The sequence below is a fragment of the Clytia hemisphaerica genome, unplaced genomic scaffold (genome assembly GCF_902728285.1).
Source record: "Clytia hemisphaerica strain Z4C2 unplaced genomic scaffold, Clytia hemisphaerica genome assembly, whole genome shotgun sequence".
In the NCBI taxonomy this organism is placed as follows: domain Eukaryota; kingdom Metazoa; phylum Cnidaria; class Hydrozoa; order Leptothecata; family Clytiidae; genus Clytia; species Clytia hemisphaerica.
The window spans coordinates 364,626-381,365 of record NW_027103744.1 but is presented as its reverse complement, the minus strand read 5'-3'; the positions used below and the strand labels follow the sequence as shown (position 1 = coordinate 381,365).

Below are 16,740 nucleotides of genomic sequence, written 5' to 3'. Positions count from 1 at the left end.
ATGCTTCTCTGCTTCAGAAACTAAAGACATGCATATTGATCAAGGGTAAATTAGGAAATCCAGGGAAAAGAGTGACGCCCTTCCTTTGAGTAGACAGCTAAAAAAGGGAGTCTTTGTGTCGCCCTCGCCCCCGTTCACAAACTTACATACAGTGGAACCTCTAATTAGCGGACACCATCGGGAAAGGGGTTAGTGTCCGCTAATTAGAAGTGTCCGCCTTTTAGAAACTTTTAATCTCGGAGCTCCAATTTTGAAATTAGGCCATCCCAGGGTGTCGAAAATACAAAATTGGGGTCTAAAGACTTATCTGCAGACACTAGGCCATAGAAGAGCTCAAGTGACTGGCAAGAGGATAAATGAAGGTGGTGGGTACGGACTTGAAGTACCAGTGATTTATGATTTCTTTGGCCCACCTAAATTCGTTGAATGGGTCAAAAGAAAACTGGAAATTTGTAGAAATAATTTGAATAATAAGACTAATAAGTGCTTGAAATAAAAATATCTAAAAAAATCTTTTTCAATTTTGGACGTCTGTGACCCGTTTGATATTCAATGTCCGCTAATTGGAGAGCTAAAATAGGGGTTTTGGCCATTTTCGTGGCCGTTAAGTGTCCGCCTTTTAGAAACTTTTTTATGAGGATTTGACTAGGAAACGGCCGGGGAAAATGAAATTGTCCGCTAATCAGAGGTGTCCGCCTTTTAGAGTGTCCGTTAATTAGAGGTTTTACTGTACCACGGTAGGTTCACCACACAGGTAAAAGTAACTCGAATAATGTGACAGAGGTCGATTTCAAATCTTTGGCAAATTCAGGTAAAAGTGGCCCTAAAATCATTTCTTGATATTTTTCCGAGGGTTCGATCTGTGAAATAGTAATTATTTGATCTTGGAGATGAATCTATTCACCAAAGTTACAAATGGGGATTTAATTAGTTAGGAAATACCGTAACTTTGTCTAATGTCGACATCCCTCATCTAACTCCATCACCCTTTTTATCAGCTGAAATTGATAGAAAGGTCAAAACTATTTTTCTTTGCTTAGTGGTCAGAGAGGAATAATCCTTTTTCAATCAGTGGTTCAAACTTTCATATTATTCCTGTCTCTAAAGAAGGGTTTCGAAATTAGACGAGGGATGTCGATATTAAACCAACTTACGGTACTAAAGTTGAAGGCTTGTAGTCCAGGCCCAATTCTTCAAACCTGAAACAACAGTCTCAAGAGTGTGGGATTTAATAGGCTCATTGAAAAGAAGGGTCTGGCAAATTCAGTGTTTTTAGACAAAACTTAACATTAATATTCTATCTGACAGCCGGGTCAAACGTACCAAAAACTCCCAGAATTGTACTTGATGTCTTTATGCTTGATGCTCAGCAATTTAAGAGATGGATCGATGGTAAGTGAAGAAATCTAGGGAAAGGAATGGCATCCTCCCCTACCTTCGGGTAAGACAGCTAGAGAAAAGGGATAGCCTATGATTCGCCCTCCACCTAAGTGAAAGCTCACTACGTACGTGAAGAAACTCATGATTATTTTAACGATAACGAGTTTTTCCCAGAATTTTTTTACAGTGAGCAAAATAAATACATTGTTGAAACAGTTGAATAAGCCCTTCTGTGTTGAATAAATAACGTGGTTTCCAAAGGGTACTTCGACCTAAATTTAACCAACTATGCACACAATAAGATTTTTTTGTTTTCACTCTACGTTGACAAGTGTAGAATAAAATTTTAGAAACGCTGAGTCATTGTCGCGATTATCTAGAACTAGCAGATAGAGAAATACTCTTCCAAATCGCTCAAGTTCTGAAGGTCTGGTAGTCTAGGATGCTAGTCGACTAATTCAGTTTTTTTGTAGTTTATGCAAACTGATATTTAGATTACGGAAATTTGTTAGGTCTTGGAAAGAAGTCGTGTAAAGTGGTCAGGGTACCTAGCCCTCAATTTTGATCATTGTCAGCACAATTTTGATCTCACAAAGGAAAACTGTACCCTTCTAGATTTGTTGTCATATCAAAGCCAACTTTCATTCCTTTCCGTATGAAAATTTTCTTCACCCTATAGAGTGTTAGCTTCGTCGGGTCTTTCACACTAAATTCTTCATACGGTATCTCTACAATGGCAGGATAACGGAAAAAACCCGGAAATACGTCCCCAGTAGGGGTTTATTTTAACGATCCCTGTTGGATTTTGATGACATCTTGAGGATGTGAATTCCCAACACTGTTTCAGGCGGCTCCCTGGCTGATACACCAAATAATGCGTTTTTTTTTTCGACGAACTTTCATATGCCCTCTTTGCCCACTCCCTTACCATGAGGTTGTTTGCATTGATCTTAGTTTATCGCAAGCGATACTTAATTTCGTTACCCAATCTGCGTTTATTCTGCTTTCATTTCCTTTCTAGTTTGATGAAAAGTTAACCCTGGGTTAACATTGGGTTCTATCTTAGGAGGGTGTAATTATATCATTATTGTTGAAAAACGGGGCGTGGCCTATGGAATAAAAACCCGATTCAGTTAATTAAGAGAAAAATGACCTTATCCCTTAGACCACGAGGGACATGTATATGCTCCAAAACAAGCCAAAATACTGAGCCTCAGACTAAAGGCCATAACTCCTGATCACTTATTTAAAGGGGCATAAAACCAAATGCTTTTAGAAAGAGTATAAAAATAGCTTTCTAATGTACCAAAACCATTTTCTAAATCAAAAGCTACAAGCTTTTATGACATTTTAAAGTTTTGAGTTTCAAAAAAAGAAATTAGAAATATTTCAAGTTTTTCAAAAAAACAGCGCGCTCAAAGGGTTAAAGCTCAGCAACATAATAATTGTTAATAAAGTAATTTTTTTGCTTTCCTAGAAACGATGGCAATAAATTGGGCATCAATCCACGACAGGGATTTCTACTACAGTTCAGATCACGTTCAAACAAAGTAAGAGAAATTCCTCGCTTCTTTAAAGTAAAGAAGAATTAGAATATGACTGTTTCAAAATTCTCAGAATTAGTTTTTCCTTTTGTTTGAAAATACTGTGTAACCAAATGGTGGGAGTAAAACTGCTTCTTTTAGTGATATATTGGGCATGGGCAACATGGGCACTTAAACAATTCATGTTTTTCATTACGTAATGTTATATACGGAAGCACCCGAAATAGCTCGGGCCTTGGCCCATTGAGTTTCAAGCGCTAAGGGCTAGAGGCGAACCTTTAACCCTTTTCAGGCAAGAGAAATTGAAGCCACTTATTTCCCATCCAAAACGCGCTGTAATCATGACGACGGATTGTATCTAGCGGTCCCTTTGTTTTGGAGGACTAAATTTTTGAAATCTAGCGATAGATTTTAGTTTCAATCTGGCGTTTGTGTAAAAACTACGCACGGGCGTTCTGGATGGGAAAAAAGTGGTTCCATTTTCCATCCAGGAGTCTTGCCTCTAGCCCTTCGGGCTCGAAACTCAATGCCTTGGCCACTAGTTTTATTATTTGAAATTCATAGTCAATGGCAAACACCCGGTATTTGTTGTGTGCTTCCGTATATAACATTACGTCACATTATTCATGAATACAACTGTTCAGTATGTGTCATAGTCTCGGGTACCTAGTTAATTTTTCGAAAATTTTCCACCCAGGACATTCTTATTCCACCCCCCGCCAAATAATTTTGGGGGAAACGTTTTTGTAAGTTCCCTCATTTGTCGAAATCCTGCTGTATTAGCCTCCTTTTCAAAAATTTTCCACCCAGGACTTCCAATCCCCCCCTCTTATTAAGTTTTGAGATTTTTTCCAACCCCCTGCCACGCTTATTCCAACCCCCCGGCTATTAGGTACCCGAAAGTAGACATATAGTCCATTGTATTTTTCTTATGTTTGATAGGTGATAACCAGTACATCTATACCCACCTTGAATAAAGACATGTGTAAATACCAAGTGTCCGCTATAAAGTTTGGTGGTCAACATTGCTGTCTGATTAACGAGAACGGACAAGCCTTTAGTAGCGGAAATAATACGGAAGCACAACTTGGATGCGGAAACACCAAAACAAGGGATGTTTTAACGCCAACCAAATTGTTTGAAGGAGCACGCATATCGGTAAAGGCCGGTCTCAACTTACGCGTGCTGCAATCGCACCTTTTGGCTTCAATCCTTTTTGCTTGGAAAAAATATTATGCCATTAAAATGTGGTGCGCGCTCGAAAAAAAAGTTGAGCACATTTCAACTTTTTTCAACCTTTACGTCAAATCGCGCCAATGAAATTGCTTCATTTTTTTTTGACCAATAGCGTGGAAGCACTGCTCGAAAAAGTGCGATGGAAGCGTGCGCAACTGAAGACCGGCCTTAAGTGAAAGTTTAGTGTGATTAGTTTGGTTTGAAAGTATTGCTCTTTTTTTTTCTACTTTTTTCGTTGTCTTCAAAGTTTCGTGCATATCTGACATTCACATTTTAATATGTTATGTAATGGTTCTCGGAATTTTCGAAAGTGAATTTTTACATCAGCTGTTGCTTTTCCTACTTACAATTAAAAAATAATTTTGTGAATCATTCAAACGATTACGGACACGTCAAACCCTCTAAATTTTTATTGTTTACTATATTGAACTTGACTTTTACCTTTATTCATAGGCAAAGCGAGATACCCTGCAAAATTTAGGAGGGAGTGCAGACGTTTATGACATATTCATTATCTTTTGATAAAACAAAGACAATAATTACAGTGTCGTAAAAACCGCTCTCACCAATAAATTTTGCAGTGTTTCTCGCTACGCCTATGTTTGATTTTATTTCTCCTTTTGTACGTCAGCTAATTGCTTGTGGTTCAACATTCACTTTTGCCGGTGTTCAAGAAAGTAGTCGTGACGGGAAAAGTAACATCAACTCTGTTTATTTCTGGGGTACCAAACCTCGGTCACGTAGAAGTCGTACTATTTCATCAAGTGATTCGTCCGCTTATTCGGCCGCGCGATCTGCACGCGGTCGAAGGATATCAACAGTTGACGAGGATGGTTTTCTACAGCAGGATGAGCTCTATAATAGGTAAGTCTCTATGAAAAAATTAATTTGATGAGTTCAGAGTGATATCTTGACCTAGGTCAAATGCTAAAAACTTATCAAAAATTGATTTGCAATTTTAAAATATCTCAGCGCGCGGTCGAAGTTGAATAAACATGGTAACATTGTTTAGGCTTTTGCAACGGTAACAGATTCTGTATAGCCTTTTAGGTTAGAGTCTACTTTCGGTGTTGAATTTTGCTTTCTGATAAAATTCGGTGACACTAAGTTCAGTGAATATGGAAATAAATCTAATCAAGTTGCTGAATTTCAAGGGCTACACTAATGTTATATATAGTCAGAAAAATCAAGTGTTTTCCCCTGTCAGACCTACAAGCTACAAAGAGTGGCTGAACTCTTTTCCTCTTAGAGAGACGATGTTACAATGAAAGGAAGATCAGTCCTCTCTGGGTCCCTCTGTCTTTATCCTGGCTTGGGACACGCTGACTGTCATTTGAGACAGTCCGGCGACATTACCCCAGCGGCCTGTACAAGATGACAACAAACAACAAACTCCAGACTGACAGGAGAAGAAAACACACAAAAAATATTTATCTTTTTTCAGTATCAATTCAGATTCGAGGGCTTCATCATCAGGTGGCTTTGAATCTTCAAGGAAATCATCCAGATTAGATTCTGGCCGTCTTAGCACTGGTAGGTTAATTTGTTTCTAAGTGATAAGTGGTGGAGGTTGGTGTACGGTTGGTGTAATTTTAAATGCAGTAGTTCGTTATCCAAAGCAAATTCTTTATTTGGGTGTGGTCTGAAGAATCCTACATTTACTAAAAATAGACAAAAAGAACGACAGATTTCATAAAGAACGACAAATTTCATAAAGAACGACAAATTTCGCCGTCCACAAGCCCGACCGAAAGTGACGGTACCAACCCTACGTATTCATTCCTCTTTGGTTATCACGGGAATTAACTACATGTGGCTTAAAGAACGAAAAATTACGCATGCGTGTTAGTATGCAGGATTCTTTAGAGGAACAGACTGAAGGATATTCTCACTGAAGGGGCGATTCCTATTTTCCAAGGGCTATTTTATGATGAGTTGGATTTAAATTCAGAAGCTCCTGTGTATTCTCTACGCGCGTCCTGATAGAAAGGGGAGGCTAGAAATCAGATTTCCGCGAGTACTCTTCTTGAGAGGAGAAAAAAAGATGTCTGTGATGTGGTGGAAGTTTACGCTGAATTTCGGCTACAGTGATCTCAAAGAGTTTCAAAACCAGTAAGTGATTTCTGAAGCCAAAAGCAGATATTGCTCTTCTTGATTTGTTTTGACCTATTTGTTCCAGTCTTGTTTATTTTTAAAAATTCTTATAATTTGTTTAATATTTTGCAGAGAGTTATGGGGAGTCAGAGGTGGACGATTCACGGCGTACATTTTTACGCAACATTTTGAAAGGTTCCAACACGCAAACATTAAACATGGTACCAAAAGAATCAACACCCGTTACTGTACCTCAAATTGTTTTCAAATTCCAATCCATCGGTGGAATTGAAGGTTTGTGTTTTGAATGTCCGAAAAAATAAAAAAAGAATAAATTATCTTGGGCGAGTTTTTTTCAAAATCTCGACAAAGAGAATATTTAGGTTTTTGCCTTTAATTCTAAATTGTCGCTCCCAAGAATTGTATGATTTCAACTTTATTATAAGATTGAATTTCAACCATAGATTTTGTTCTATTTTTAAAAATTTCAACAAGGACGTTTTGGAGCGAATAATCTTTTATTCATGAAAATTTTCAATTTTACAAATCAGGTTGGGACGAAGAAGAAGAATTTCCAGTCGATTTGCACGACATCAAATGTTTCCAAGATCACGTGATTATCCACCTTGAAACAACCGCCCCTCCGCCCAAATGTAAAAAATTGGAAGCGCAAAAAAGTTTGGATAGTTCACTATCATTATCAGGGTTGGTTTTTTTAATTTTCAAGTTTTATAAAAAGATTTTAGGATTTTTGTGTTTTTTGATCATATCATTTATTAAATTTAACGTCAATACGAGATTATAATTGATATGGTAAATAATGATGCTTCACGAATTATTTTCCCCAAATTTTATAAATTAAAATGTTAATGTATCATTTTCGTTTTAAGTCGTTCAAAACCCGAAAAAGAAAAGCAAAATTATTTTACCTTAAATTGACGGTATAATTTGGAGGACATTCCGATTAACGAAATGGTGGAAAAGATCTTAAAAAATGTATGATTTTTATTTTAGTAGTCGGAGTGTGGTCACGAATCGTGGAGAGAGCTCTGGAACAAACTCTGAGATGGACATGTCTGGAGAGGTAGGTATTTGTAAAGATCTAAGTTTAGAAAATGGTTTTACGACCTTATGGGATTTTAGTTTTGCCAAAATGTTTTTTTCATTTACCAAGTTGATCCGAGGGGTAAATCACTTGAAAAAAGGTGTACGATACTTTTTGACTTTTTTCCGACAAAAACGCCCACCGCCTTCGGGCGCCCAACATTTTCCTTCCAAATCTGTCCAAAAACGCCAACCGTCCATAAATTTTGCTCCACCATCCGCCCATCCTAGAAACTTTTTTACTTTTCAAGACTTTTTTTTTTTCTTTGACTTTTTGACTTTTTTTTGACTTTTTTGACTTTTTTTTGACTTTTTAGAGGTGTACAATAATATTTCGAGTGATTTACCCCTCGAGTTGATCAATAGGATGGTCAAATACACTCTATCAGGTGATAGTAAGCAACAATTTCACCTTTCCATAACTGGTAGTCATAGATTTATAAAGCCCGAATGGCTAGATGGCGCACTTTTGCTGAAAAGTGTGTCGTGGTCAGGTAGGAAATCCTACCTTGGTCACGTGACACTACAATAGAATTTCAGCGCTAGACCAATCAGAAGCTTCGCGGATTTTCGAAAACATCAGCAACAAAATCTTTTCCGATATTCACTTTTTTTTACCTGCGATGGCTTAAAGCACCACATCTAGCCCTGCGAGCTTTATAAATCTATGATACACAAGGACTTTTTCCTGAATTGAATATTAAGAGAACTACATATTAATGGAAATGAGAATCGTTTAAAAAAAGGGAGGGATCAGGCATCCTTTCATATTAACTCAACTATTCGATTTCTTTCTAGGTACCGACATGGATACGAAACGAACTTGAAGATGGTATACCAGTCTTCGAAGAAGAAATAAGTCCAGCTCCCCCTCCGGAAGCACCCCTTTATATTGATTCCGGAAACGCCAGTGACGATGAAGAAAACCCTGCATCGCCTGCCGGAAGTCCCGCCAAAAGACCATTCCCGTTCAACCGGACCAAATCTTATGACACTTTATCACGTCGTGGGAGCATGACATTATTGGGCCGTGACCCTAACTTCAACATTATCCCGAAATTAAAGAAACAAAATCCGATGTTAAAACGGGTTGAAGAAACGGATGATTTGGGGAAAACGGAAACTCGGATTATCGATGGAGTTGCTGTGACCGTTTCTACAACAGAAATATCAGAAGATATTAGTACCAGTCCAAATTTAAATGCCAAAAGAGTTGGCTCTGCAAAGGTAACTTTTTAGGACAGATATAAGCTGTTTCAATTAGGCTGATAATTTAGCCTGGATAAGCCTGAGGGTTCTAACTTAAAACAGTACACCAAAAATATTTCGATCGAAACTAAGATGATTCAAATCAGAGGTCTATTGACCCAGTAAGTACAAAAACGATTGAGAAACTCCCGTCTAATGTCAGTAAAGGACAATGTTCTATCAGTTAACTTGGTAATAACCCAAATATTTTTACGAACCTTAATAATTTACTTTACAGAAAGCATCACCTAAACCCGTCATTGGGAATGTCTCACCTGAAGTTAAACGCAAAATGAAAAGTATGTCTGCTGATGCTAAGAAAAGAGAAAAACAGAAAAAGCCAGCCGATGGAGATATCACAGCTCGTTCTTCGTCTGCCGTGGAGTACACCCCAGTTGAAGATATTTATTCAGAGGTGAGTACACATGTAAAATTAAGTTTCGAAAAATGTTATACTATAGGCTAGATAAAATACCAAATGCTAATTATTGAAACTAACAAGTCTTTTACATTTTCTTAAAGGGTGGAATGAACATCTGAAAAACTAGATCTTACTAGGAAGGGCCCTTTATAAATGTCTCAATTATTTTTTCGTTGGATCTGTAGTTTTAAATTTCGAATTGTTGCTTTTCGAAATAAGAAAAAAATGCTTGCGCGGCTGAAATGAAGACGGAATAACCACCTCCCCGTGTGATGCGCGCCGACTTTCAGATGAGAGAAACACAATTTTTGAAAAAAACATCGTATATATTTTTTTTCAACCTGTGCAATCTTTATTAATCAAACATATTTACTTTATTTAGGAATTGGCAGCCAAATTACATCAAGAGAAAAAATCGGAACAACCTCAAAGGTACGAAACCCCCTGGGAGTACTACCCTTGCATTCCGATGGGGTGCCGCTGAGGTCTGAAAAATGGACCCTGTGTGGGACAATTTTTTTGAAAATTTTGCCAAATTTGCAAAAAGAAGCGACTCTGATTCCCCCAAAAACGTACCCTACGAGGGACCGATTTTTCTATTTCAGTATTTTGTGACCCTACCTGAGACTCATGGAGATGAAAAAGGTACCCTGACTGCACATCCGCGTACCCCTTTTTACCCAAGTACCCTCCCCCGGGTACGAAGTGTAAAAAGTATAAATTTCAAAAATGATTGGAAGAACTTTGTCTGTAGACTTTCATACTTCTTATCTATGTTTTAAATCAAGCCCTGATATCATTTTGGAGACAATCCGCCTATAAGATGGTTTTGGAAGCAATAAAATCAAATTCTCTCTATTTTCGACTTCTATTTGGCGGCTTCTATTTTATTTGATTTCTATTCTAAAATTTAAAACAGTCTTCGCCCTTCCCATAAGTAAGAAATGTTGATCTTATCAGACGCCAGAAAATGGGATCTACCCATTGTATTATTTATCAATTCATTCGTTTTATATTTCGACCTTCATTCTTTTCATCCTATTCATTTGACAGAAGCAAATCGTCGAAACTTCCACTGAGCAAAGCAAGGTTTGTCGGATTGAGTTTCTATTTTCTCTCAATTTTAATTCTCTACCACTCTAATAAACCTTTTTATAAATTACGTCATGAACATCACTTGCCTCGTTTCGAAATTATTGCCATGGTGATTAACTCCCAGCAGATTTTATTAAAACTAATTCCTATTCATAAAAAATTATTTAATGTCTCAAGGGATATGATCACCATGGAAATTGTTTGAATACGAGGCAAGTAATGTTTCGTGACGTAATTTATGAAAAGGTCTATCCTACACTAATTCCAGGCTAAAACGATGGTCCCGCAGTCAGCTTTTGAAATTTGTCAGAACACAAAAGGCTATTCGAACGAATAGAATTCTTGCTCCATTGAAGATTGAGTGTGAACTTCTTTTTTTCGAATTAGATAAAAGTACTGGAACTTAAATTTCCCGAAATTACTAACGCCACGTGTTTTAGGTCCAGACGCTTACGAATAAGTGATTGAATAAAAAAATTTGGGGGAATTATAAGCATTTATTAAGAAAACGATTTGTTTCTCTTCATTTTAGGGCTAAACGAGTTTCTAAGCAGAAAGAACAAAAGTCAGATTTTCCGTAAGTATTCCGTATTTCGAAAGTGTAAAAAGATAATCCAGAGTCCTTTAAATCTTTGAGATCATAATAATGTTAAAAAATTATTACAAGTAAAGTTGTAAATTAAGAATCATTTGATGCTGGAAACTTCATCTTTTGGTTTTTCCACGTTTTTTATAAGAACAAACTGTATAAGAACATAAGGCTTCGATGACCAAAATGTTTAAGAACAATTTAAGAACAATTTAAGGCTTTATGGACTCTGAAACACCCGATTTCAAAGGAATATGGACAAAAGTACTCAGAAAATGGTGAAAATAAAAACACGTTAAGAACATTTTTATACTTAAAAGTCAAAAAACTAAGAACATCCGAAGGGTTCAAAAATTTTGGATGTTCTTAGAAAAAAACGTGCATAAGGATGTCTGATGCTTTGTTAATCCAATTTCGAGGTTATAATTTCGGAAAGAGGTTGGATCTTTAATCTTTCATAATCCTCTCCAAAATCGTTATGAAGTTTAATGACAATTTCCTGATTTGCAAAAATAAACTTTTTCGGTTATTCAGTTGCATTTTTCACTGAGCCTGTGCAATTTTCATTTCACAACCAGGGATAGGAGATTTATTTAGGGTGTTAAACCAAAATACTGAATACCGAGTGGTGGATATTTTTAAACTATTTTTAAACTATTAGACATTTCCATCTTAACCTTTGATTATGATTGTTCATGAACTGAAATACAGGCTTTATCATTTGATGAATTATTTTGCTTCCCTTGGTGTTGTTCTTATTTTATTCGTGGTTTTCAGAACTTGAACGCTCCAAAGATTTCTTATTAAGTTATTTAGATTCTTTAAGATCTTTAGAGGTTTTATTTTTACATAAGTGTTCCCGTTTCATATCAGACACATATCTCATACCAGGACAGTTTTTACGTACTGTTATATTATGCTTATAAAAGCAAAAAATGGTTTTGTTTTCCTCTTTTGACCAATCTTGCTCCACATCAGTGTCAATCCAATGGGAAAAAGCTTGTGAATTAAAATTGATGACTAAGCGAACGTTATAACTCTTTTTTAAAAACAACCTTTAAAGCCATTGACCTTTTACATAGTTATAGTTATACATAGTTATACATAGTTATAGTTATACATAGTTATTTACATAGTATGTTGATTCAGCAGATTGAAATAAATAGAATCTTTTGTAATGAATAAAGAAAAATGTGGAGCAAGATTTTTTTCTTCCTTTTATTTACAAATTTGAAATGACTCTTTTATTAAATTTTTGCTGACATCAGTTTCGGACGAGTCGGGTGTATATAACACCGTATAATTCCTTTAAGCTCTAAGTTATATTATTCTAAGGTATTTTCTCAATAATTTTTGGCATTTGTAGATTCCTCTTAATTCGTTCTTAATTTTTTGACAAATTACTTCTTTTGTTCTTTTGCAGTACTTAATTTATCAGGACTAAGTTTGTGAAAGACACCTTGATATAATCAGCGGAATATTACTTCGAGGTTTCCTTAACAACTGAAAATTATCTTGCAAATATTGCAAACATGTTTTCTCTCCATACAAGACGAAATGAAGAACAAATGATAACTCTCACACATATCTCCTTTTTGTTTTGTTTTGATTGTTACCATGGAGACAGTAAATAAAAGTCGCCATTTTTGACATTTTTGTGGAAACGTTTTGAGGGGATAAAAGTGAGAGTTTTAGATGGGTATCTATCTTTTCTCATTTTCGTTTGAGCTTGTTAAATAAGTGTCTCCCTTATGTTATGTTCTTGATTTTAGGCAACCTCGACCTTCAAAAAACGTACCGAAGCACAGGAAAGCCAAACAGTAAGTCCACACACCTAGTTTTTTTTCTTTATTTTACCAAGAGCCTGCTCTAAATTACACGTTCATAAAAACAGAGTAAATGAGAACATAAGGTTCCGGTGCCTAAAATATTAAAAATAAGTTAAGAATATTTTTGTTGTTTGTAGTTTGCGGACTCTTACTATCAAACTTCTTAAGAAAATGCAAAAAAGAAACAACTGAAATTATGTTGAAAATAAGAACATTTTAAGAACATTTTACGCTTAAATATTAAAAAGTTATATACATTCGAAAGCTTTCGAAATTGTGCGTATTATTATAAAAAAACGTGTATATTCAGCGATAACATACAGCGATAATTCGAACCTTTTAAATCCACCATGTCCTTTCAAGAATTGTTAGGGTCGCAGTCACTGACCTTTATATATTCCTGGAGCAAGTTTCTCTATCCTGGCCAAGCAAAATCTTTGGAGTTTTTTTGAAGGTGGTACCCTAATGGTAACACTTCTCAGTAGCGGTGAAAATGCATCAAAAGCGCTAGATCTACTTTTCCACGAATACTTTTGATGATGTAGCGGCGTTAGGCTTTAATTTTTAACATTGCAATAGCTTCTTCTCGGGTACCAATTCCAAAAAAAATCCGATCAAAAGGATAACTTGGTCCAGGGTATATAAAGGTCAGTGGTCTCCACTTGTTTTGGTTTGCCTAGACATCCCATACAAAGTGTGCCACATTTTTATCGCCTTCTAAAAGTAATCGAGTCAAACCAAAACAAAAACAAATATAGTTACTGTGTCGAGGAATGGTTCTTTTAAGGTATTAACTAATCAATGTCTCTGTATTTTCCACCTTTTTAGAATGACATCTCCTGATGCCAATAACAACAATGAAATAGACCAGGTAAAATATTGAACAGATTCTCGGCTAATTTAATATGTCCAATTATTCACCCCAAATCTTTCGCTTCATTGCTTTCAAATCCCACCTGTTCTAGGTACAATCGGTGCACCTTCAGATTAAGGGAAAGATTATGCATAGTATTTTTCCATTTCGAATGCTTTCTTTCTCAAAAAGTTACTGAATATTGGTTATATGAACGTGCAATGGAGAACCTTCAAAGCTAGAATATCCATTCCTCTAAGTTATCTACCTGCGTTTTCTTACAGAATCTATTTGATGAATTTCAACGGCAAGCGAAGATTTCAGAAGAAAAATTACGAAAAGAAATCGAGAAAATACAGGAGGATAAAGAAAAGGTACTGTAACATGCAGGGGTTTTGCTTTGTTTTTGCTTTGTTTTTGGTAGGCTGGCGAATGAAAAATTAACCCTGGCGATTTCTAGATTCTAGGCCGGCGAATTCTTAGCAAGCGCATTGTATTGATTAGCATAAATATGAGGCGGCGAACGGCGAATTGTAATTTTTTTCGTGCCTTGGACCGGTGAGGTTCTTCATGGATTAATAGGAAGAGGATGCTAAACTGGCTAAATTGTCGAACCCGAATATATACTACTTTAATCGTAGAAATTTTAGCGAGACTAATTTGAGCGTTTTGGCGAGTTTTCACTATTTTCGCTAAAATAAATCTCGCTAAAACACGCCGAATCACCAGATCGCTAAAATTTATCCGCGCGAAATTTCTGGTTATATTGCCCTGATACATTTTTATCAATAGGAAGGGTTTCAGTGCAAAGAAATGCTAGAAAACGAAAGCAATCAGTAATGTAATACGAGTATTCGCTAAAATTTATCCACGCAAAATTTTTTGAAATCGTGATTCGCTAAAATAAATCCAAAAAAAACGAAGATCTTCCTGACTCGCTAATATACGCTAAAATAAGTCTCGCTAAAATTTCTACGATTAAAGTAAGTGGTTTTTGCATAGAGTTCCTCCATAAAAAACAGATTGTTTATAGTTAAGCGTTATAGTTATTAATCCAAAATTATTGATAAACAATTTTGTCGGAGAACTTTTTAAAATATATATCTAACTGAGTTTTTGTTTTTCTACATGCAGCGTGAAGAATTATTAAGGGAAGCATACGAAAAAGAATTAAAAGCAAAAGAAGAATGGACCCTAAAGAAAGACGAAGAAGCGAAAGTATGTATCTCTGTTTTTTATTCCATTCCATCTACAATCAGTGACGAAATACTTGGCACAAAAGGGAAATTCACCGGGAAGTTTTGAAACCTCAATCGATTTGGAAGTGCTCTAAAGTAGGTTGGAAGGGTAGAGTTTTAACTCTAAGTTTTAACGCTAGACTTAAGACTTGGGATTTTGACTTGGGATTTGAGGATCCAAAAGTTCAAAAATGGTCCAGTAGGGCTTGAAATATAGCCTAGAAACCAATAAATCCCTCCCAGATCGAAATAATCGATGACATCAAGTTGAAGGCCTGAAATTGACATTCTCGCTTGAACTTCAATTTTCGAAAAATGGTAACTTAGCCAAAAATGCCAATAATATGACTGGATCTAAAAGACTTTTACACTTGAAAAGCTCTTTGCATCACCAACACGCCTGTGTCATGGACCCTAAATAATTTCTTATAAAATTAATATAGATTTGGTCGCTGAATATTTAGGTATTTAGGTATTATGTGATCCCAACCTGGCTTAAAATAAATGTGTTTTTTTTTTTCAATTCTAGCAACGTGAAGAAGCGCTAAAAGATGAAATCAAAGACTTGAAAACTGACTTATCAAGTGTAAGTATTTCTTTTAAATTCAATAAACAGGGGGCTATTCGCTGGAGGAGGCTTGGACATTGTAGTTCTGATTACCCTAGAATAAGGCCAATATAGTTTAAAAACAAGTTTTTCAGGACAAAGTAAAGGACTGCTATCTTTTGACAGTAGAAAATATTTGCACACGTTTTTAAGGTCTGGTGCTTGGAAAAAATTGAAAAATTATCAACCACGGACTCATCAGTGCGGCTCGGGTAAGCGAGCATAGACTGCTGTTGTCACCAGAGTGCTCAAAACACTGTGTGTTGAGCTTTGCATAATCGCTTGTGGTGAATGGAGAAGCAGAGCTTGCTCCTCAACAGAGTCTATAGACTTATGTAGCTGAATAAAAATAGCCCTTTTCATTTTTTCCCATTTTTCTTGCAGCAAAACAACAAGTTACAGGACAACCATAACATACTTCTCTCCGTTCAAGAACAACTCATGTTACTTCAAAAGGTATGTGTAAACCACAACTAAATGCAATAGTACTGAGGACATGGAAAAATGTCATAGGACGTCAATCGTTTTCGATTTTCGATCGAAGTGGATCAAAGTTAATCAAAAACCGTCCAAGCTTAATAGTCTCTAAAAATATAAAACTAATATCGATTAATTCTACCGATTATTTCGATCCATTCCCCTCGTAAAGAATAGATCTTTATGGTCTTACAGTAGGAGTTCTTTGGTGCAAATCAGCCAAGGAAGTCGGTATACTCGACTCGGAACTTTTTTTTTTTGTATCACCTTCTTGTATCAAATTTTTCAGGGACAACTTCGACAATCTACAACCGAAACGCCACATCAGGTAAAACGAAATCTTTACTATATGAACTTCAAACTTTCAGGGCATATACCTAGCTCTTTCAATGAACGTGAAATATCTAAATTTTTTTAGATATTGAGCGAAATTTTGAGAGTTACTCTCAACTTGGACCTAGCCGGGATATCCAGACCGTAAACTATTTCACCGTCTAGTGAGTAAGTAAGTAAGGAGCCTTTATGAATGTGGCTGACGTTTGGATGTAGTTTAAAGTAGTTTTGAAAGGCTTTTGAGTTTGAAAAAGGGTTTCCAAAGTTTTGAGATTCTGTCAACAAGTGTTGACTCCCAGACTGTGCTATTCAAACTATATTTTTAGTTGCACCAGACTCTAAAATTTTAGAAACTTTGTCTGTTGAGGAAAGAGTTTTTTTTCTCTAAAATTTTGAGTCTGGATATCCAGGCTACTTGTACCTTACACAATTTACGGCTTTCTAAAGTCAATGTGCTTTAAATCTTTGCTAGAATATTCTTCAGGGATCTTTGTCGTTTGCATCCTATCGAGTCGCATCATTTTTTCCTTTTTAGGCTTCGACTCAAAGCAGTAGTAATGATAGTCTGAAAGACAAACAGATGAAAAGTTCCATATGCTCTGTCATGTGACGTAATGAACCTTGTTTCGATAGCCTGGAGCGAGAGTTAGATGGCCAAGGAACAATGCTCCTTTATCTGGCGAAAGGCAAGT

General features: G+C 36.2%; 1 protein-coding gene across 2 annotated transcripts in view; it reads left to right on the top strand.

The window, feature by feature from the left end:
• The window catches only part of LOC136805296 (uncharacterized), a 33,676-nt gene extending 16,936 nt beyond the window's left edge, over nt 1–16,740 (top strand). Inside the window, exons 17-36 of one of the 2 annotated variants that reach the window (XM_067061878.1) lie at nt 2,858–2,930; nt 3,867–4,082; nt 4,792–5,024; nt 5,605–5,693; nt 6,387–6,548; nt 6,806–6,959; nt 7,272–7,338; nt 8,157–8,585; nt 8,845–9,021; nt 9,410–9,459; nt 10,081–10,116; nt 10,655–10,699; nt 12,484–12,531; nt 13,369–13,411; nt 13,678–13,767; nt 14,528–14,611; nt 15,161–15,217; nt 15,623–15,694; nt 16,005–16,043; nt 16,584–16,740. In XM_067061878.1, coding sequence (XP_066917979.1) covers nt 2,858–2,930; nt 3,867–4,082; nt 4,792–5,024; nt 5,605–5,693; nt 6,387–6,548; nt 6,806–6,959; nt 7,272–7,338; nt 8,157–8,585; nt 8,845–9,021; nt 9,410–9,459; nt 10,081–10,116; nt 10,655–10,699; nt 12,484–12,531; nt 13,369–13,411; nt 13,678–13,767; nt 14,528–14,611; nt 15,161–15,217; nt 15,623–15,694; nt 16,005–16,043; nt 16,584–16,658 — 2,239 coding nt within the window. In that variant the 3' untranslated portion in view covers nt 16,659–16,740. Of the gene's footprint in view, nt 1–2,857; nt 2,931–3,866; nt 4,083–4,791; nt 5,025–5,604; nt 5,694–6,386; nt 6,549–6,805; nt 6,960–7,268; nt 7,339–8,156; nt 8,586–8,844; nt 9,022–9,409; nt 9,460–10,080; nt 10,117–10,654; nt 10,700–12,483; nt 12,532–13,368; nt 13,412–13,677; nt 13,768–14,527; nt 14,612–15,160; nt 15,218–15,622; nt 15,695–16,004; nt 16,044–16,583 lie in introns of both variants that reach the window. The other variant, XM_067061877.1, reaches the window with a different exon arrangement.